We start from the raw sequence: 22,007 nt of genomic DNA on the forward strand, positions 1-22,007 counted from the left end.
GAGCGGCGGAGGGAGCAGGGGCGGCGGGAGCGAGGGACCGGCCGGGGGGCTGGAGGGCCTGGGGTGCCCCGCTGGCGGGTAGGCCTTGAGGAGCGGGTGCGTGGCCGCCTTCCCGTCCTGCTGCCGTAGCTTTGGCCTTTGTTTCAGCCGTGTCTCGCCGGCTCCGGAGGCCCATGTGCTGTCCCCATGGCCGCCATCTACTCCGGGATTTACCCGAAGTTGAAAAGCTCCAAGACTTCTTGGGAAGACAAACTCAAACTAGCTCATTTTGCCTGGATTTCCCACCAGTGCGTTATTCCTAATAAAGAGCAAGTAAGTACTTTTCAGTGGTAAGCAACGAAAGAAAAAAATTCCCGATAATTGATTGTTGTGGGGGATAAATTGATTAATAAAATCCAGATCTAGTTGCTTCAGCTTTTGACCCCAGGTGGTAGTGCAAATATGGCTCTGATGATGAATTATGAACGGCTATTGATCTCTGTGTGGTTGTACAAAATGTTTTCATAACATCACCTTTAATGTTTAAAAATATGTAAAGGGTGAGTGTCACAAGGATGGAGCCAGGCTCTTCTCCGTCACAACCAACGGTAGGACAAGGGGCAATGGGTGCAAACTGGAACACAAGAGGTTCCACTTGAATATGAGATGAAACTTATTTATGGTGAGGGTGCCAGAGCACTGGAACAGGCTGCCCAGGGAGGCTGTGGAGTCTCCTACTCTGGAGACATTCAAAACCTGCCTGGACACATTCCCGTGTAACCTCATCTAAGTGTTGCTCCTGCGGCAGGGGGATTGGACTAGGTGATCTTTTGAGGCCACTTCCAATCCCTAACATTCTGTGATTCTATGATTCATGACGCTCCAGCAGAAACACCTGCAGAGTGTTTCTTATAGAGGGGCTGGTGTATCTTCTGTTTCCCAGGTAGACAAGAGACCGCTGTCAACAGAACTGTCATTAGCATGGTTTATTATATCCTACACAGAATGCTCTAAAGTCTGATGGTTCTGGTCATACTTAGGAACAAGGACTCCAGAGTGGGAGACGCGACTGTAGCTACACACGTGTTTCCTGGTGCTCTCAGTTTGTGCACATGGAAAGAGTGCACTCAGGGTTCATGAGCATCTCCTTGGAAGATGCTTGGAAACCATCCTCTCCCCTCTAGTCCTCTGGTTTGACCATGTTTCCCAAATGTCTGTTCAGTGTTTCCCCGAGTGAGGAGTGTCTTGTACTGCTCCCCCAGCCTTGTGTTTTTTTGCAGCCTAGTGCTTGTGCCATCTGAGATCAGTGTTTTGAGTTCCTGTTTTTTCAGTTACCTAGAAAACTAGATCTAGCCATACACCATCATTTTATTTTGAAATCAATAATTTAAATAAATAGGTTTCAACCTTTTCCAGTTTGCTTGTCAAAATTCCTAGGACTGAATTTCTAGGTAGTAAATTTAAGCGTACCAAGAAGGGGATGTGGAAGGAATACCAACTGTCAGAAAGTGAAAACCATCTGATTCTTTATGTTTTGTTTTAAAAGACTATGTTTGCTAATCAGTATTGACTGTCAGAAATATAGCCTGATGAAAGGGCCTTAGGATGTTGACTCCTGAAAGCTGCCTTACGGGGGCACAGGGCGGCACAGGGCCGAACATTTGACTTAGAATGAAAGCTCTAAGGAATGTAGATCTTAGTTAAAACCCGCAAGGGTGGACTTCTCTGCTAAGTCAGAGCCTGTTCTGCTTGGATGTAGAGCAGCTCTCAAGGGATGAGTGCTGTAATTGTGAAGAGGTACTACCTTTGTCTTGTTTTCACCTGGGGGTTATTAAAGATTGCTTCTTTTCCCTTTTGTAACAGGTATTACTCGATTGGGTAAGCCATGCATTGGTTTCATACTACAATAAGAAACCTGAACTGGAGGATGAAGTTGTTGATAAACTGTGGGCATATTTAGACAACGTTATCCATAGTAGAAGACTACAGAATCTGTTAAAGAGTGGAAAGACCATCGGTCTCAGTTTTTCAGTGGCACAGGTAACTAAAACTCTGGATCTTTTGCAACACGCTGGATAGCAGTGTGTGTCTTCTACAGTATGTGACTTTTCCTCACTGTATAGGGTGTTACCTGAATTATAGAATAATTAATAAGATGGCTTTTAGGACCTTTAATAAAAATTTCTCTATTTCTTTTCTGCAACACAATTTGTATTTTTGTAGCACTAAGGCTGAAAATGGCAGAGCATTCTAATAACAACCTTAAAGTTAATTTCCTGTCTTTGACTTCTTCAAACTATCAGAGAGTGAACTCGTTTAAGTATTTCAATAGGTTGGTAAAGGCTTGGTTCCATATGTTGCTATTCTGTATTATTTACTGCTTTTATTGCCATTTTGCCTGGGAGTCTTAAAGAAAGAGATTTTTCCCTCACTGTGGGGCTCATCAGTGTGCTTGACATGAGTACTTGTGCAGAGTGACGTGCTGTTCAGCAGACACTGCAGCTTCTTACAATGACTCTGAACGGGGGTTGCACCAAATTATTATTAATCATATAATATCTTAATCATATCATTATTTTAACCTCATTTGAAAAAGAATGGGGGAGACTTCAGTTACGAGAAAGTGTAACTTCTTATTAACTTCTTATTCAGCTTCCCGGTTACAGAAATAGAAGAATTAGTGGATGGCTGTAAATGCCATCAAAATGGCTGGAAAAATGACCCTTTTAGTTGTGATCTAGTTGGAAGGAAGCAGGAGAAAACTGTCTTTACCTGCAGAAATTGATTTGTGAAGTACAGAGAATTGGTTGGATGAGATCTGTGCTTCAGAGATGTTAGGCAGAAAGCACACCGACTTTAAACACGTACTGAGTGTGAAAACCTGCCTGTCTGAAGATTAGGAGAGAGGTATAGACCAGAGTACCCTAAAGACCAAGGCCAGAAGTGGTAGAGGGTCCAGTGGAAAGAATTTAAGGATCTGTTTTAGTTCAGTGAGGCTTGAGCTGAGGAGATGAACTGTCTGCTGCAAGGTGTAAGGAGACAGATGAGATTTTTAACTCTGGAATAGAGGCAGAGTTGTAAATTGTTGCTAAATTTGTTTGCTGACAAGATTTTCTGGATGTGAGAAAAGGGAAGAAATGAAAAGGGAATAAAAGGAAAAAAACGTAGGGAAATCAACACAAAGTTTGAGAAAAGGAAGGGAAATGCAAGTTCAAGTAAACATCAATTATTTAGAACTGTGCATCCCTTAAAGAGGAGAGAGAACAGTCCTTCACATTCCAGATATCACCACAGGAAACTGCCTCTTTTTAAAATGTGAAAAAGAATACTTAGTTGTGGGCATTCTTACTAAATAAGCTTCCTGGATCAAAGGTTGGAAGTGTGTTGTGTGTGGTTTTTTTGTTGCTTGTTTGAAACATAATTTTGGGGACCTTGCAAGAAGGGAGGAAATTTACCCCTACTCCCTTTCTGTAGGATCAATTGTTAGGATCAGGTAGCAAACGTACTGAATTGGGGCTTCCTTACACATCCTGTGGTATAAACAAATGCAGGAATGCTTTTCTGGCCAGAGGAATTTCTGATTTGAGACCCACAATACAAGAGGCCCAGCAGCAGCTGTTGGCAGGTCCTTGTTTCCTTCTCGCGGCCAGAGCTCACAGAAGGTGGTGTTGGTTCATTATGGTGAGTTTTATCTTTGTGTGCAAAATTAACTGGTTTGTTTCTTTGTTTGTTTCCAATCTTCAGGTCATAAATGAAAGATTATCAGAGGCCTGTTCTCAAAAAACACAGCAAAACCTTGGCACTGTGCTGAGTTGCTCCAGTGGCATTCTTTCTACTCCTTCACTCTCCATCATTTACACAGCAAAATGTGAACTCTTGGTTGATCTTCTCAGCAAGCTGTCTAAGCTGGCATGTCAGCAGCTGGCTTCTGACAACACTGTGGGCTCCGAGGTGTTCAGCGTCCTCCAGCTTACCTTTGCTCAATACCTCCTGATCCAGAGGCAGCAAACCAACCCAAATCGTGTGTTTGGGCAAGTGACAAGTCACTTGCTCCAGCCATGTCTGCTCCTGAGGCACTTGCTGACTGTGAGGAGCTGGACACAAGCAGATGACAACCATGTGCGTCAGCACCTGAGCAAGGAAATCCGAAACCAAGTAGAAACTTTGCTGCAGGCTGGGTTATTCCAGCCTGAGCTTTTCTCATCCTACAAAGAGGAGCTGCTGCCAGAACAGGAATTCCAGGAGAAGAAGAAAGGAGCTTTGAAAAGTCTTTTGCTCCCAGTCAGCACAGTGCAGACCAAACTGGCGAGTGGCTTTTGTGAACCTGCCATTCATGGAGCTGTTGTGGCTGGTTCGGTGTCCCTGCTATATAAGCTCTTTTTGGACTCGTACTGTAAGGCAGAAAACCACCTCGTGTGCTTCCACATGCTCAGCAGGCTTTTTGGCTGCCTCGGGCTCTCTGGCCTGCAGCAGGAGGCAAGGGAGGATACACTCTCTCCTGCGGACTGGAGCACAGAGTTGGTTGCTTTGGAACAGCTTCTGAACTTGGTGCTTAGCAGTGATATCTATAATGTTGCCAGTGACCGTATCCGGCACAAGGAGATACAGTTTGGGTTTTACCGCAAGCTAGCACAGATGCTGATGAGTCACTCCCAGGCTTCTGTCCCTGCTTGGTTCAGGTGTCTCAAACTCCTAATGTCATTAAACCACCTTATAGTAGAGCCAGACTTGGATGACTTAGTGGCCTCAGCTTGGATTGATGCCGAGGTCTCTGAGCCACGTACGAAGAAGCCCCAGGAGTCTCTCATCAGCACTATGTTTCAGACCTACTCCAAACTGCGACAGTTCCCAAGGCTCTTTGAGGAGGTGCTGACAGTCATTTGCCGGCCGGCTGCTGATGAGCTCAGGCTGCCTGTCTTCTCTGCTGGCCTGACAGCAAAGCTTCGTGAGTGCCTCCTTGAACTGCCGCCCAACCAGATTCTGGACATTTTGTGTCTCTTTGTGGAGAAATGCCAGACCCTTATTGTTCCTGCTGTTGAAGGGTCGGCTGACATGGCCTTGAAGCTGCTGTCAGTGAGCTCAGTGCTGCATGCTTTTCTGTTCAACATGAGGAGCCTAGATGATGTCACTCCTTCACCTGTGGTCCTTCGCACTCAGAGTCTGCTGGCAAAGATGCAGAAAGGAATAATTCAGCCACTGATGGAGCTGCTGCAAGCTCCTAGAAGGCAGGAAGAAAAGCCAGATCTTTGGCTAAGAAAGGCCAGTGACTCTGCTCTCCTCCTTGTTTACACTTGGATTGAGGTAGACACTTTGTTTGGCGTTAGCTGCAGTAAATATGTGTCTCCAGCAGCTGAAATTGCAGGTGCTGTTTCTGCATCTGCTGCAAGGCATGGGGGCATTTCGGCTTTCCTCCCTGGTGCGGAGGAGCAATCATGGGAGAGAGTCATGGAACTTGCAAATAGTTTTACCTCCACTAGCAAATATTGCTTAGAACTGCTCACACTTCAGAAAATGAAGATGGTCTTAATGCAGACCAAAGCAGACCTGCAGGCCTTGCAGCATGCTGCAGCTTTCATCCTGGAGTCTGGGAGATCCAGCATGAGCAGGGGAGAATCTGAACCATGGGATGGAGATATCACTGCGATAAGTGATCTCACCTACCCTACGGCCCACTGGCACCTTGTCATTTCCAACCTCACTATCCTGCTGCCATATATGTCTCTGAAAGATGTAGAGTACATTGCAAACATGCTTTTGGAGACATTAGTATTAGCCAAAGCTCAGGAAGCTGATACAGACATGGAGTCTTCCATCAGCATTGGAAAGATATCTCTTGGTTTGATGCAAAGCTCCTTTCTCCCAGAAATGAAGGTCCTGCATTGTGCTTTTCTGACCAGTCTTATTCATCAGTTTGCTAAGGTGCTGCCCTCTGCTGCCAGGGACTCGGTAGATCTGCCCCTTCAACAGCTCTCTGCAGGTAATATCCCTTGGCACGAAGAAATCCTGGCTGCTTGCAGACATGTTGACCTGTTGGAAGCATCATCAGAAAACAAAACACTGAAGAACGAGCTCAGCTTGTCTTGGAAAATGCTGGAGAAAGTTGCCCAGTGTATAGTATTGTTAGTAAAAAATGGCTGCCCTGTCATGCTTAAAGAAAGTCAGCTGGAAAGGTTTTTGGGTTTGCTAGAAATTGTTTCTCGTCTGAAACTAGACAGTCTTCTTCCCTCTGACTGTACCCGGTGTTTTCTGGTGCTGTTGTCCCTGCTAGTCAATACCAGGGCAAGTGTCTCTTGCAGCAAGCCATTACTGCTGAAGTTTCTAAGTACGTGCTGCCACCTCCTGAGGTGCCTGCAAGCTGGCAGGAATGCCAACTCAGTTTTTAAGGTGTTTCATGCCAGTGATATTCTTGAGGCTGTCATGACCTCACAGCTCACAGCCAGTAAATTCTTCACTGATATTTTGACTGTTCCTGTTTGGGCACAGTATCTCCAGGAAGTCCAAGCCTTTTTGGAAGACTTTCTTCAGGTGATTATTGAAAGAAGGCAAAGTGTGAAGCTCAACTTGGAAAAGTTCATGTCGTTCCTGGTGAGCTGCAAGCCAGATGTTGGTGCAGCCAAAAGCAAAGGCTGCAAAAACTGGAATCCTGCAGCTGGGCAGTTACTGCTCATGGCATTCACCACGCTGTGTCATGTAGTCACACTCTACCTTCAGCAGCTGCCAGAAAAGAAGCTGCAGTCTGTGGATGTAGCGTCTGCTCTGTTGGAGCCAGTAGTTCTGCAGATGGTCAGAACTGTTGAACACGGTCTTCAGAGTAACACACAAAACCAGCCTTTGCCTGTAGCGTTCATACCGTCTGTCACTACTCTTCTCAAAGCAGATCTGAGCTATGCTGTCAAGAAGAGCTGTCAGACAGAGCTCAGTGGGTTTTTGGAACAACCCCGTATTAAACTGTACCAAAAGTTTTATTCTCAGATACTGAGAGAGCTGCCCTGCGCAGGAGGTAATCTGCAGTTCCTTCAGTCTGCGTTGCAGTTCCTGACCGTCTTCTGCTCGGTACCAGAGCTGTATCCCGGAAAAGAAACTGCAGTCACGGTTGTTTTTGCTATGAAAAAACTCCTCACTGGTATGAAAATTCCCACTCTCCATGCACTTTGTTAATTTTGCAGCACAGGGGCGAGTTAAAAGCTCTTTAGTAAAACATGCGGCTTTTTGAAAAGTCTGTATCTATTTACTTGTGTTAAAGCAGTAGGCTATTCTTTTGTGAATGCATAACAGGAACATTTTTAAGGAGGCAATGTTGAGGTACCTGGATCACAGCCACCATCTTATTTGGTAACGAACTTCTCCTGGAAGACACAAACATCTTAATAGAGTTGAAGTCCTCAGTTACTCATCCCCTTAGAGCATTGTGCCAGTAACTGGAATGTGGTGATAGTTCTGGGTGTAAGGCTAAAGGTGCAGTGTCCTGCTCCTGTGGTTGATGTAACAGATACCAGTGAAACAGCTGATGTGCACCAGGTCAGAGCTGATACATCTTATCTGAGGATCTTGGAGAACCTTACAGTAAAATACTCACCTGTTTTTGTATCTGATGGGCAAGGTTATACAACAATGGAAATCACCTAACTGTTAAAGATGCTGAACACCCGTAATTCTGATAAAGTCTGTGGGAGACTGGCAGATCAGTCCCTTCATCCTCATAAAATGAGGAGCCAAGGCTAGAAATGACGTGACAAACGTCTCTTGCCAACTGTGTGGTGTAATGGCTCCTCTGTATTGTCTTGTTCAGAAAGTGGGATGAACTAAACTAACATTGACATAATGGTTCTCTTTGACTTCTCCAAACAGTTACAATTTGTCAAACTTACTACTAACATGCTGTAGTGCAGTGATCTCCAAACATTTCTGATTGTGCACACCTATGAGTAAAAAAAAAAAAATGAGCATGCAGCCTCAGTATATATTTATTTATAAATGATATGCATGTGCTGCTCTACTGGTATGCTGCATATGTTCTGAAGCACACACACAAAAGTTTAAAAAGCATGAGATAAAGATTAAATAAACATTATTTTTACATTTTATTTTATTTATTAAAGATATTTGATTTATAATTCCTGCACCCCAATGGATTGTCTTGTGCCTGTCCTGGGGTGGGCGCACCCCACTTTGGAGGCTGCTGCTCAAGTGTACTACAGTCATGATCTCAATGTTTATATTGGCATTAGATGGTGAAGAACAGAGCACAACTCTCCATGGAAAATCTGATCTTGCATTATACAGTTGAGTTTGAGCTAGAACTTACGCACAGATGCAGGAAAACTCTGTCTCTTCCCTGGCCTGTGTTTTGATCCCTCAGCGTTGTGGTTTTCAGTGAGGGCACTGAGAGCGGGGATTTCACACTGCAACTAGGGACCATGAGGACGTGTCAGTTGCTGTACTTTTTCTGCTGACATCCTGTGGCTCACTTTGTCTGAGATTGGTAAAGTGCTTTAGCCTGACTATGTAATTAATCACTGTAAAAATCTGTAAGAATTTCTGGTGAATAAGTAAAGTGTTCAGTAAGATGAAATATGGATTCCTATTGAAGAAGTCTTTCAGCATTGCCACAGGTCCTGGAGATCAGGGGTGTCAAACTTGTTTGCACCAGGGGCCACATCAGCCTTGTGGTTGCCTTCAAAGGGCCGAAGGTAATTTTAGGACTGTATAACTGTAGGAGTAGTTACATTAATACAGTCCTAAAATTATATTTGGCTCTTTGAAGGCAACCGCGAGGCTGATGTGGCCCCCAGTCAAAATGAGCCCGACACCCCCGTTGTAGATACTTGTGGAGCTAAAAAGCAGGCCTTCAGAATCAATGAAGATACAAGCTAGTCCAGGACTGCCTATGTAATAATAATTGAATAAGTGGGAAGTATGACTTACGATCAGCAGAGACCTAAACTTTGTCAGCTTAATGGTTTTGTGACTTGTGATTGCTCTGTGGCCAGCATTTGTAGTAAAGCCCTGCGGCCTGGTTAGCTGACTCCTTTGGCCTGTGCACATGTTTTGTTGTAGTATTTCCGTACTGCTGAAGGTTTTTTCTTGGTATGAGGACTGCTCTCTGAAACCTAGGGCAGGAAATTCTCAAGAACAGCAATTCATGGCGCTGTTGGGGAGGGAGGTAAAGGGAAAGCATGGGGCCCTCTGTGCATTTGAGTGTTAAAAAGGTACCTGCGGAGCTGTTTTAAGGTTCGATTTGCCCTGTTCTTACCTGTGGAAGTCCCTGTCTTGGGAATGCATTAAGACATGCTTGTGTCTCTTGAATACCCAGATCCTGCAGTCACAACCCAGGTGATCCGAACTATGGAGATGGAGCTGACAGAGGTGCTTGTCCAGCTGCTGGGAAACTGCTCTGCTGAGGAGTTTTATGCCATAATGAGGCTGGTGCTGCAGGGACTCGAAATGAGGAACGTTTGGCAACAGAACGCTAAAGTAAGGCATAAGCTTTGTCTATTTTCAACTTCTTTCTTCAGTTTTCTGTATCTTGGAATTTTTTTGACTGAATGATAAATCTGATAAATGTGTTTTTTCTTCTTGATTTATGTTCAGTGATCAGGTCAAATTAGTTTGCACAGTTAAGGGCTTAGTGACTGTGTTGAGATATATTCTGGATATAAATTGAGGGAGGTGGAAGGACCATGGAAACTTACTGGAAAAACTTTCTGTCCAGTTTAAGGACTCAGCAGTCTTAATCCATTAATACATTAATAATAATTAGTAATACATTAATTAATGTCAACAGAAGTCACACAGCTGTGATGTTACAGGCCATGCTGAGATTTTTTTTCTACTTGCACAACAGATACTAGCAGTCATTAAGTTTAACTGCTGTTTGTCTGTGGCTCTTCTTAACAGGGTTAAAGGCACTTTTAGAAATCCTGGCAATTTTAAGGAAAACCAATACTGCACCTGTGCTTTTGGTATTTGTCTCTATAAAGGCTTTTACTCTGTAGTAACCAGATACCACTCAGTAGCTTTATAAATACTGTGTCTTTCTCCAAAGCAGCTTAAGCAGCAGTGATGACATATGGAACACTTTTGGGAAAAAAGCCAGCTGTACCCTCCACAGAAAGCTCAGGAACTTGAGAATGAAACTTGGATTAAACTTGGGCATTTATCTGGGTGTTTCTTATTTTTCAGAAATAAACACAGTTGTGCTGCATCAATTCTTGATATATCATTTTGAAAGTGTATCTGGCATCCCCGTGCTATGCATATAATTCCTACCACCTGAGTATAGCTTGCAATATGTTTCTTTTATCAGTCTGTTGTAAGAGCCAGAAAGTGAAAAAGCCCCTGCTACCAAATGCAGGATTCTTAGTGTATAGTGTACTGGTGTCCCTGTTTTCCTCCTACTTCCCTCTGTTATCCAGTGGCAGCTGAAGGAGAAGGCTTTGCTTTCTTAAAAATCACATAAGCCTTTTTGTACAGTAAGTTGATTCTAAATTAAATATAGCATGCAGTGCATTTGGGCCAGTGCTGCTCAGCATATTGCATTTTGTTGAGCTGCTGTTTACTTCACAGTTTCCAGAGAGATCTGTTGGTGGGAGGACTTTCATGTGTCAAGGCTCTGGTAATGTTCAAAACTGCCACTGCCCTTGAAAGGGCTCTTCTGTACTTGAAAGGAGCCAGTGTATATTGTACCCGTGACTGATCATCAATCTGCTTTCTGCAGGAAGTATTGTCAGCTGTTACGCTAACCAAATTGTTGCTGAGCTGCCCGATAAGTGGAGACAAAGAGAAAGCTTTCTGGTTTGCCAGCCCACAGATAATCACAGCTTTAGCTGTAAGTATCTCTTTATTGTAACTCCATTACTTATCCCTTTTATTTATTGAAGTCTGTAGCGGTTACATCTAACATGCACAGAGGCGTACAGGAAAAAAAATTGTGGATACCAGAGAAATCCATACCAGATTCACCTGCACTTTTTGGTCACAACCCTTTCTCTCCTCCTTCAAGTAAATCTCCTCATATGAGTGCAGTGTGTTTGTTAGCTGTTTCTTATTACCAGTAATTTTCTGTGGCTGAATCTGGAGCTTGAGAGAAACTTGTTAGGCTGCAGAGAAGAAAGTCTTGAGTCTCCTGTCCAAAGGTGAAGGTAACTGTCAGCCATGTGTCACAGCAGAAGCCAGCAGCAGCAAAACAAAAAGAAAAATGTGCTCATATTAAAAAAAAAATATATATATATATATTAATTCACTGAGTTATGAGTGGGAAACTTAACGGAACATAACCCAATCCAAGTTTCCTGTCCTTCATTTGTACAGCATACAAACCCAGTGATACAGGTTTTTCTTCTCTCATGATGATGGTGTCTCTAGACCAGGATTTTTTAGAGGCTGGGTCTACAATTCTTGGGAATCGTGAGCATGCAGTTTCTGCCCTTTTTTGGTAGGTCTGCATGCTTGTAAGGGAGAGAACTGCATCATTGTGTTGATGTGAGGAGGTGCAAAGAGGTGCTGGTTGTTGGGACTGGGAAGTAGTTACAATTCCACACTCACAGCAGTGCTTGCTGGAAATGCATCATATGCATCCTTGCCCACAGTGCAGCAGCACAAAAATGGCTAAAGTGCAGAAGTCTTCCTATCAGTCCAGCTTGTACCAGTCTGATTGTATTGCCTCAAGTCAGAGCACTGTGGTTCTCTGGTGTGTGAATGCTAGTGAGAGATGGCTAACACACTCCTCCTTATCTGTTTTTCTCTTCTTGTAGATGCAAACCAAAGAGGCCTGTCAGGACCAGTCGCTGATTCCCACCATAGTTATACCTATTCTAGAGACAGTAGCAGCTCTGCTAAGGCAAGGAGAAGGGGTTCTCTTGAATCCACACCATGTGGCATTGGCATTCACCATTCTCCTGACAGTCCCTCTGGATCGTCTGAAGACAGAAGACTATCGTGGTGTCTTCCTAGGAGTCCATGAAGTGCTCTTCTCTATTGTGCAGTGTCATCCAAAGGTATATGTGTGAGGAGGTGGGAGGAAGCAAAAAAAGTAGAAAGAAACAACATAGAGGCCAGTGATGAGAAATTTTATTTTACTAGTGGTTTTGAAATAATTTGTCCTAACAGTATAAAAGTGCTTTGTGCTGCTTGTCATTTTAAAGGGTGGGAATCTCAAAATCACATCATTTCAGTTGCTTTCCTGCTTTATTTTATGCCTGTGTTGTTGGTCTTTGGCAGCAGATTGATTATGAACATCTGATGCTAGAATAGAATAAAACTTGCCCTTTTTATATGGTTGATCTGTAGAAGCACAAATGGCTCGGGCTGTAGAACCTCATTCTCACTGGAAATTAAGATTCTGCAGTCCTTTGAAAACATGGCTTAGACATGTTAGAAGTTGGTGACCCTCAAACATTGTACCATCCTGGTGTTCTTGTCAGCTTGCTGGCATGGGAAAGTGAAGATGTGCCAGGACTTGCACAGGGTTGGAGATACTCCTACATGGAATATGTAGGCAGAGGTGGGAGAAAAAAAGGAAAGGGGCCTCATGCATTTGTATTAGGACTGAGAGTGAAGAAAGTTAAAGATGAGGAAATGGCAAGTTCTAAAAGCAAGGCGGTAGACATTGCTGAAGTGCCCTTACAAAAGCCCTATGGTAGGAAACTGCCTGTCCAGGCTGTTCCACATGGTGATCTGTAGAGTTCCTGGATCCAGTGTTCTGTGAATCTGTCTGGCTGCACAGGTTCTCTACCAGCAAGAAAAAATTCCCTAGACCTTAGATACTAAATCAAATGCTGCTTTGGAGAGATGGAGTAACTCTAATAGGATGTTTACTTGTTATTTATATTGGAATATGACCAGGACTGCAGTCCTGTTACAGGATTCTCATGTGCTAGATACTGTGTGGATGCAGAATGAAAAGACAGTCTCTGTTCCTGACAGCTGTATAAACTATATAGCTTCCTTCACAGAAATTTGTTTCCCTCAGACTATGGGGTGATGTACCTCTCCACTCTCTTTACCGCATAATCTCAGATGTTTTTATTTCATGTCTTTGCAGGTGCTATTGAAAGCAGCACCATCTTTTCTGAACAGTTTCCATCGTCTGGTTGTTTCTGTCATGCATGAAGGACGTCAGAAAGGAGACAGAGGTACCATTTCTTTCCCAATTCGGCACTACATATACACACTGTGATTTTGTATATTCTACAAGACGGGGTGCAGAACAGGGCAGTCTGACACCAGAAGCAAATCCTCAAAACCTAGTGGTGGCATTGAAACCATTAGCCCTATCTGTCCATTACATAACATTGAGGATGAGCTTTTCAGTATTGTGGGCTTATGAGGATAACTGGGGCTCCTGTGGAGCTGCATCCAGATAGCACTGCTTTAGGTGAATAAGCTATTCTTCACTGACTGGCTGGCAAGTAGACAGGAACCAGTAAGGCTTGCTGTGCCCGATTTCTGCTCTTCCTATCAAACCCTGTGCCTGAAACATAGTGGCTGTGGATTCTGGTGATACACGTTAATATGCTGAACTTGTAGCCCCAAATACATCCTACTAAGTGGAGCTTCTTGAGACTGGAACTATGTTTACTACAGACCTGAATTGTCACCATTCCGTGCTAAGCATGAAGCCAGAACATTACATGTATCTAAAGCATCAGTTGGGTTTAGGTTATATATCTGTATGTTGAAGGATTTAGAATTAGTGCCGTTAAGTATCTCAAAAGGAAGAAAGAAAAAAGACTTATTACTGGAAGTTGTTAAATAATTTACATTGTTAAAGTAGCCAACTCAAAGATGTTCGCAGTGATTAAGGCAATCCTCCTGTGCTTTACGCTGGTCAGGACACAAGTAACCTGTCATTAATAGTGTGACTTTCTGAGACAAGTTGACTTCATGACCTGCAACTGCTTGTATCCCAGTTTTCCACTGATGTCGTACAGTTTATTCCATGTTCAGATTTATCTCAGCTGATATGTTGCCCAATGATAGAAAAACAGGTATGTTAAACTGGTGCCAAACTTTTAGGCTTTGCTAGCTTCTCTAATATGTTTGCATAAGGCAAGGGTCACTGGAAGCTTATGGGTACATGGCAACCTGAAGTTTAAAAACATGCTGTTTATCTTTGCAGGATTGTTTTATTTTCATACCAAGTAACGTGAAAGCTATTTCTAGATTTCCCTTCTCCCATGTTTGTATTATCTTCATTCACTGCCTACTGAAAGGGTAAATTCTCAGGTGATCTCTGCAGTCTCACTTTATCTCCAGTGCTGTGGCTTCTGCTGCTGTATTACATGTAATGACTCTAATCAGAAAGCTTTCTCATTATGCTGTTTCTAAGAGATGCCTTCTAATTTTCTGTAGGTAATGAACATAATTTTCTGGTCTCCTTGTTCTCTCCTCCACAGTGCTGGTTGGGACTGAATCATGGAAGGGATCATAGCTGCAGCTTTTAGCATTTCAACAGATAACAGATCTTTTTTCTTTTTTTTCCTAGTGTTTTTAAGCCTTAAATGCCAGACTGCAACTCACTTTCTATTTTAGGCAACACAGATGAGTTTGAAGTTATACTGAAGTGTGCACACTTGGTGGAACGGATGTATACTCATATCGCTGCAGAAATGGAAGACTTTACTGTGTTTTCTGCTTTCATTGTGGCTCAGTATGTGACAGAATTGCAGAAGGTAACGTGTTCTTATCCATCTTCAAAATGCCATGGTATTGTACTGGTTTTGGAGCTCCTGTTCCAGAGGCAGCTCTATTAAGTTTTTAAAAATCTTTGAAGTTATAAAATTGCTGTGCCTCATGGGGTACAGGTTTGATCCAGACTTTCTGTTATTTTGAGCGAGAGTTCCTGAGGATTTTTCTTACCTAGCTCATGAAAACTTTCTGAAGTTGTGGGCTGTGTTGTTTTTTAAGGGAAAACAATGCAATGCCTATTTACAGAGCTGCTTTGCTTTATTGGGTGGTGTTTCTTCTTCATGTGGTAGTTAGATTCTTCTAGCTAGTCTCAGTTGTCCAGGATTGATAGCAGTTAGGGCCCGTCTGGCAAAGTGATGGAGAAAAATTCTCCTGGAAGATGTCTGTTCATACGGTCTAAATGAGTAAGCGAATGGAGAAAATGTTACCAAGCTTCTCAGTAGTTCTCCTTCTGTACCAAAGATATCATTCCCATCCTTGCTGAAAAGAACTACTCCTACTATTACGAATGTCAGAACCAGGTCAGTAGCTTCTCACATCCAGATCTAAGTTCAAATTGTTGTTCTTGTCAGCCTAATGGATTTAGATTTCACCAGGGTTTGAATGCTGCTTGTGTTGCAAGTGCCTGCAAATTGTTTTTTTGTGGCTCTGGTCTGGGCATGGGCTGAAATGCAAAAAGGAGTTTTAGTATTTGATTTTAGGCTCTCTTGCCACAAAAATATCCCAACTGGTGCTGTGTTGCTGAAGGATTATGGTATAACAAATGTAACTAACCATGAAGGTTGTTAGGTAGCTTAAACTCAGCTGCCTTCTCTATTGCCCAGCTTTTTTCCAAGGCTTAGGAGCAAAACAATAGGATATGTCAATTTTTAGCTACTTTATTTAATCTTCCTGGTAAGTTGGTTATTGTTTACATAATAAACATAGTACTTCAGGAGATACTAGAAACAAATAACTATTAAGATTACTTGTGCTCTAATTGACTATCTCTGAACTCTGAAATCTGTTTGTTACTGAATGCAGAGCCTTTACTCAGAAAACCTGACTTGAACTGTCAAATAACCTTTCCAAGTTAAAAGGACACTTAGTGTCAGCAGTGTACAAAGTCTCATGAGACTTCTAGGAGAGTTTTGTGCGATACTGATCACTGGGAAATGGAAGGTGATGGATGACAGCTGAAACCACAGATCAGCAATGTATGCATGGAACTTTAGGGCGTGGAAAGGGGAATGGGTGTAGTGAGCCACCAGGTGCTGTGACAAAGGGTGTTTTCTGTCTGACAGAATAGATAGAGCACAAGTGAGTGATGGCTTGCTCATTAGGCTGGTGAGAATTGATGGATAAGGGAGGAAGGGGAGGCCTCAGCACGCCTGTCTTAGGGAGTCACACATCTTTCATATACACTCCTTTAGTCATTCTTCTGAGTCCAGATCAGTGGCTTTCAGCCTGTGATCTGAAGACCATGGGGCTCCATCAAAGGTAACTGTGGAAAACATGTTGGTAGATTTAAATCTAGGGGCATCTGCACACTTGCTGGAACCCTTTTAAGAGTCTGCAGACTAAAACTGGTGAAAGCCATGGGCCTAAACGTCCACTTATTCCTAAAGTATCAGTGTAACAGTTCCCTCAGTGCTTCCTCTTTATACCAGGAAATAAGATATCCTTGTGAAATATTTTGTGTTAATCTAGAAAGATTCCTTGCTGGAGTGGGTGGCATCTATAGCCTCTTTCATACTGTTGACAGTGCTTTTCCCTTGTTGCCTATGAGATGTTGCTTAACTCAGCAATAGTGAAATATCTCTTCACACATTTGATGTCTCACATCAAGAGCTCTGTAATGCTTGACAAATTGGTTGTGCTAACTATGTACACCATAAAACACTTAGAAGCTTAATTAACTGGCAGCCGGTAGTGGCAGCTGTTTAAATCTTTAGTTCTGCTTCCCACAGTGTTATTGGAGGGTGTTTATGGGTAACTACAAAGCAGGAATGGCCCAAATAGGGCATGGGTCCAGATTAATTTGTGATGTAAGGGGTGCAGTTCCATGAACTGCAGCTCTGTGGTATCTCCTTATCCCAAGTGGGACAGCTGGTCCATCTTGTCAATATTTGTGTGTTTTCCTGTGCTCATTCTCTGCAGTGATTTCTCTGCCCTGGGAAGGGAGAGGCCGGCCCAGAGCATTCACAGGGAGTTGTGATGCTCAACTGTTTTGTTACTTTAGTGCATGGCGTGGGGAGAAATAACATCTGTTGTAAACCAGCCAATAGAGCAACTGATGTAGAGGGGAAAAATGTCAAACTTCTGGACGTGCAAACTCATTGGGGTCACAAACCTAAAGAAAGGCTTACGTGCCTTAATGCCTGCTCTATGTTTTTCCTGGCTATGTTAGCAGGTCTAATAAAATATACTAGCTGTTTTATGTTTGGGGCAGAAGGAGAGCAGGAGCCTGTCAGAGTGATTAGGAGTTCACTTCATTAGTGAAAAGTTTATTAGTTGCCTCAGGAAGAAAGAAGTCTGAATTTTAATGACAGCTTTTAATGTAATTTTCATTAGGCCTGGGGTGCAGATGCTCAGGTCTGGAGGCATAAAGCTAATTCTGGGATTCAGCAAAGACATGGTTGTGCAGAAAAATAATGTGATTATGCCAAAGGCCAGCACCACCTCAGGCAGTGAAGTATTTAGCAAGTGATTGTGAGCACAGCACAAATTCCAGTTATCCTGGAGCAATAGAGTCAGCACTGATGTTCCTGGTTGTAGCGGTGGTTCTGCCAGTTGAGGGGTTGAGCAGGGGTAATGGCAGGAGCAGGGCATTGAGTCCTCAGTCACTTGGTGTATTCCTTCAACTTCCTGCCTGTCTTCAGGCAAGGGACCTGATTTCTGATGTTAAAACAGATAAAGGAAACGCACATCTCCTGAGTTTTTTGAAGGCTTATTTTATGCAGGCTTATACATTGAAGTCCTCAGATATAAACTGTTAGATTAATATCAAGTTATTAAATGATAAGTTAAAATGGATTGACTACCCAAAGTAACTTATGGAGTAGCCTAAAGGAAGCACTCATTTGAAACTGAGACTTAGTAGTATACAGCTAGTATGACACATACAGAATCTACTGGAATGTGTAATCCAGAGCAGGTATTTTATAGTTTTTTAATTACGGTTGTTCTGCTGATGAATTTTCATGTAATTTCAAGATCATCAGTGTCTTTGCCTCCTCAGCAATGTGTACAGTAGCACTCCTGTGCATTTCATTGCCAGCGGAATGCTTGTTCTGCAAAACATGTTTGCAGAAATCAGGAAAATACTGCACAAGTCAAAATCTCAGATTTTGTCTAATGGACTGTTCCAGATGGTCTGATGCAATGGATAACATGTTGTCAGCATTTAATGTATATTGACTGTGGAAGGGGTGTTTTTTTGCCTTTTTGTCTTCAAGTTTCATGCAATTCTGTTCTTCTCGTAGGTGACTTTGCACCCGGCTGTGAAGAAACATCTCACAGAAGGGATATATCACATCCTTGACCTTTGCATTGAACGAGACATCAAGTTCTTAAATGCATCACTACCAGCAGGTGTAAGGGAGGTCTTTAAGGATCTGTATAGTGATTACAACCACTACCACAAAGCAAAAAAACAGGGGGAGGAAAAGTATACTGCATGATGAATCCTGCCTGGTGCTGCATACTCAGTTATTAATTGATCGTACATTGCTCAGAAAATCCTCAGTAACTTTGGTTTGGGACGACGAGTAAGGTCAGATCTGAAGAGGGTCCTGTAAACATGTATTGCATCTGTCTCTATACAGCCAGGCTTCGTAAAGGGAAAAGGGCAATGGGGAGGGAGGGTGTGCTATTAGCTCTGGTCCTGCTGTGTGCCACACACAGCAGAACTGCTGCACCTGTGCTGGCCCTGGTGAATGCGCTGGGAGCCCTGGGGAGCAAGCTGCAGTCTGGCAGCAGATGTCAGGCTTTGGCACATCACAGTGCTTTTCTATGGAAGCAATAGTCTGGTGTAAAAGCCAGTGAGGGTTATAACTCCTCGCTTACATGGTAAGCAGAATTAAAGCAGTTAAAGTGCTTATTTTTGTGCCCTGTTATTTTATGTTTTGTTACTGTAGAAACTCATGAATGTTACACTGCTGTGTGTAGGCTACTGTGCAAAACTGTGGAAATACAGTAAAAAATTTGAAAGTTTGTATATCTTTGCTTGGTTAGTTTTGCTCTTTAATCCAGCCCTGGGCAACCTGGTCTGACCTATTGAATTTCCTTTCCAACTTAATTACCCTGTGATCTCATGATAATCAAAAAGACTGACTGCTTAGAGCTCTGGTCGATTTACTGTCATTAAGCAATTACACGTGGTCATCTGAGCTGCGCTCACTCTCGGTGTACATTTTTATCTTGTGACAAATGCTAAGTACCAAGACCTATCTGAGGCCTCTTTGGTCTAAGCCAAGCTTTGGTGCTTTGCATTCACTCTAGGTCAAGAACAAGCCCCAGATTTACTGCAGCTCAGCTGACAGTAATTTAATAAGCTGTGGTAAATTAATCACATTTGAGCGTGTAAGAAGCTTTATGAAATAGCTGCCTTTCATTAGCTTAGACTACAGAAGTTTATTTTGTTGAAATGTTAGAGGCTAAAGATCCAAACTTTTACTTAAGTGGTAAACAGTCTTCAAATGTGCATGCAGTTAGTAAGAACTCAATACTCTCGCATGATTATCTGCTTTAATCTACAGACAGGGCAGAGGAAGACTGGAATATGGCTTACGGCTTTTACTAGGCCCTTCTGCCTCAGAGCAAGGTCCAAAGGATGAAGTTTGGCTGTGGCGAGAGACCACATGGCACAGACACAGGAGGGGAGTGGGGTTGTGGGGGAGCCAAGGCAGGTGGAGCTGGACCACAGGGCAGGCAGGGCAGGGCAGCTGCTGTCTGACATGAAGCCCTTCCTCCTCCTCCTGCACTGCCCCACTGGCTGTGATCCTGACAAGGCACGTCATCTTTGCCCTGTGGAGCCTCCTGCGCTGGCTAAACTTCATCCTTTGGATTGGAGATGATCTTCCTCATGTCCTGAACAAGAAGCATGGAGAGAAAGCTTTGATACTGTGCAAGCCCTGTTCTGAAGCAGCCACAACAGTGGTTTGTTATCAACACTGTTCTAGCCATAAATGCAAAGCACAGCATCATATGGACTGCTAATGAAGCAAGCTAACTCCATCCAAGCTGGATGCTGTACACCACTACCATTTCTGTATTTTATTTCAAAGGTGAAAAGCTGATGTGGGCCAGTGTTGTGAAAGGCAATTACTGCTGCCCCACCGGGCTGTGTGGCACTGAAGTGCCTGGTAGGTCCCAGAAGGGAAATGTGTACGAGCTGGGTGCAGCCAAATGCGCACCGAGGTGGGGAGGTCTCCAGGCTGAACACAGAATCATAGAATCACAGAATGTCCTGAGCTGGAATGGACCCACAATGATCATCGAGCCCAACTCCTATCCCTGCATATGACAACCCCACAGCTCATACCATGTGTCTGAGGGCATTGTCCAGTCTTCTTGAACACTGCCAGACTTGGGCCTGTTTCAGTGCTCCACCACCCTCTGGGGGAAGAACCTTTTCCTAATGTCCAACCTAAACCTCCCTGGCACACCTTCTTGCCATTCCCTTGGGTTCTGTCATTGGTCACTAAAGATAAGAGATCAGCACCTGCCCCTGTTCCTCCCAGTTAATACACCAGTGAAATGAGGGAAGGTTATGAGTGTTGGGAGAGCATCTGGAAAGAACAGTGAAAAAAGGAGAGCTAGGTTTGGAGCAGGGGAGGAAAGTGAGGTAGCATCTCTGGCATGTAATTGTCAAGGGTCCTCTGATGTAGCCAGATGGTTGCAAGCCACACACATAGCTCAAAAGCTGAGTGTAGACCACACAGTAAATAACATCTTACTCATGGCTTTGAAGGAAGTAAACTACTTGAGTTAATACCCCTTTTCTTTAATTAATAGTAACTAAAAAAAAATGTTAACTTCTTGGCTTGGAAGTGAAAATGTGTAACTGATGTGGACAGGGGTGAGGGAGCTAACAAACTCTTACTATTAAAAAGGACACAGTGCTTGCATGAATGAAAAACTGAAACCCTGCCACAAATCTTTATTTTAAATACACTGTGCAACTGTCACTTATCCCACATCCCTACTCCTTGTCCAGGCTAAGCAGTGGAGTTCTGAAACACAAAGCAGCATTTCTGTGTAGGAGGTACAAAGGGGTTAAAAAGAAGGCTGTATTTCACTTGCTAATCCTATGTCTTTGTCCAAGAACTGCTCTGGGTGTTAGCTAGAATAAATTAAGTCACTGGCAGAGGACCACCTGCTGAGAAAGCAGGCTTTGTTATTGAGCCCATTCCCCTGTGGGTGCAGTATTCCTCTTTTGTCACACGATGGAGCCATCCCGCAAGGGTACAGAAGCACCCTCTGAAAGCACAGATTTGGAGTAATTTCTCCTAGGCTGGGTTAGTTGACGAGCTCTGAGCACTGGGAAGGTAAATGGTTCGGATGACGCACCATCTCAGGGCAAAAGGACAGAATTGGGACCTTTGTTTCACTTGAGTGTTAGCTTTGTGCAAGTGACCCTAAAAGCACAGTCCTTACAGGCTTCTGCACCAGGTAAACTTGGCCAGTTTCCAAGTATTGACGCAGCCCATCTCTGAGGGCTTCTCTTGCTGCTGCTGCGATAATAGAAATACCTCCCGTAGGCAGAGCTCTCAGGCTGGGACATCGGGGTCCTGCTGGCTGGGATGTCTGGATCCTGTTGGCTGGGATCTCGGGGTCCTGCCAGCTGGGACATCAGGTTCCTACTGGCTGGGACATCAGTGTCCTGCTGGCTGTGCCACAGGCTCAGCCTGTGACTCTGGGTGTGGTGTTTGTTATTCATGCCCAGGCAGTGCCTGGTCTGCAGTGCCAAAACTGGCTCAAATATAAAGTAAGAGATGAACAAGATGTACAGTCATTACTGGCAAAGATCATGTTGGTTTAATTTATCTCTTGTTTTTGTGTAGCATCTGTGAAAATCAGCTGATTTTTCTACCTGTCTGGAGGTAGGGCTTGATGCTTGATTTATCTTGCTGTTGTTGATAGAAATGCCAGAAAAGATGATGGTGCAAGTTGGTAGAAATTATTTTACTAGTTTAGAAAGAAGTTATTTTTCCTGTTCTTATCTGCTGGGAGGAGAGAACATACTGAGTACTTTCCTTTGAGTTGGAAATGGATCAGTAACTTCCTATATTTTTACTTCTTGATGTGTGCCTGGGGCTGCTGGATAGCAGAAAGCTCCTTCCAGATCTTCCTGTATG

The 22,007-nt window shown here is 43.4% G+C and overlaps 1 protein-coding gene across 1 annotated transcript; it reads left to right on the top strand.

Annotated features, from left to right (window-relative positions):
• The first annotated feature begins 5 nt into the window (after window positions 1-5).
• URB2 (URB2 ribosome biogenesis homolog) lies at window positions 6-18,865 on the top strand. Its single transcript, XM_082047320.1, has 9 exons — window positions 6-312; window positions 1,843-2,019; window positions 3,724-7,102; window positions 9,293-9,453; window positions 10,697-10,807; window positions 11,733-11,975; window positions 13,022-13,112; window positions 14,512-14,651; window positions 18,132-18,865. The coding sequence occupies exons 1-9, from the start codon at window positions 187-189 to the stop codon at window positions 18,327-18,329; spliced, it is 4,626 nt and encodes a 1,541-aa protein (XP_081903446.1). The 5' UTR covers window positions 6-186; the 3' UTR covers window positions 18,330-18,865.
• The last annotated feature ends 3,142 nt before the right edge of the window (window positions 18,866-22,007 follow it).

The sequence above is a fragment of the Streptopelia decaocto genome, assembly GCF_964273445.1.
Source record: "Streptopelia decaocto genome assembly, chromosome: 3".
In the NCBI taxonomy this organism is placed as follows: Eukaryota; Metazoa; Chordata; class Aves; order Columbiformes; family Columbidae; genus Streptopelia; species Streptopelia decaocto.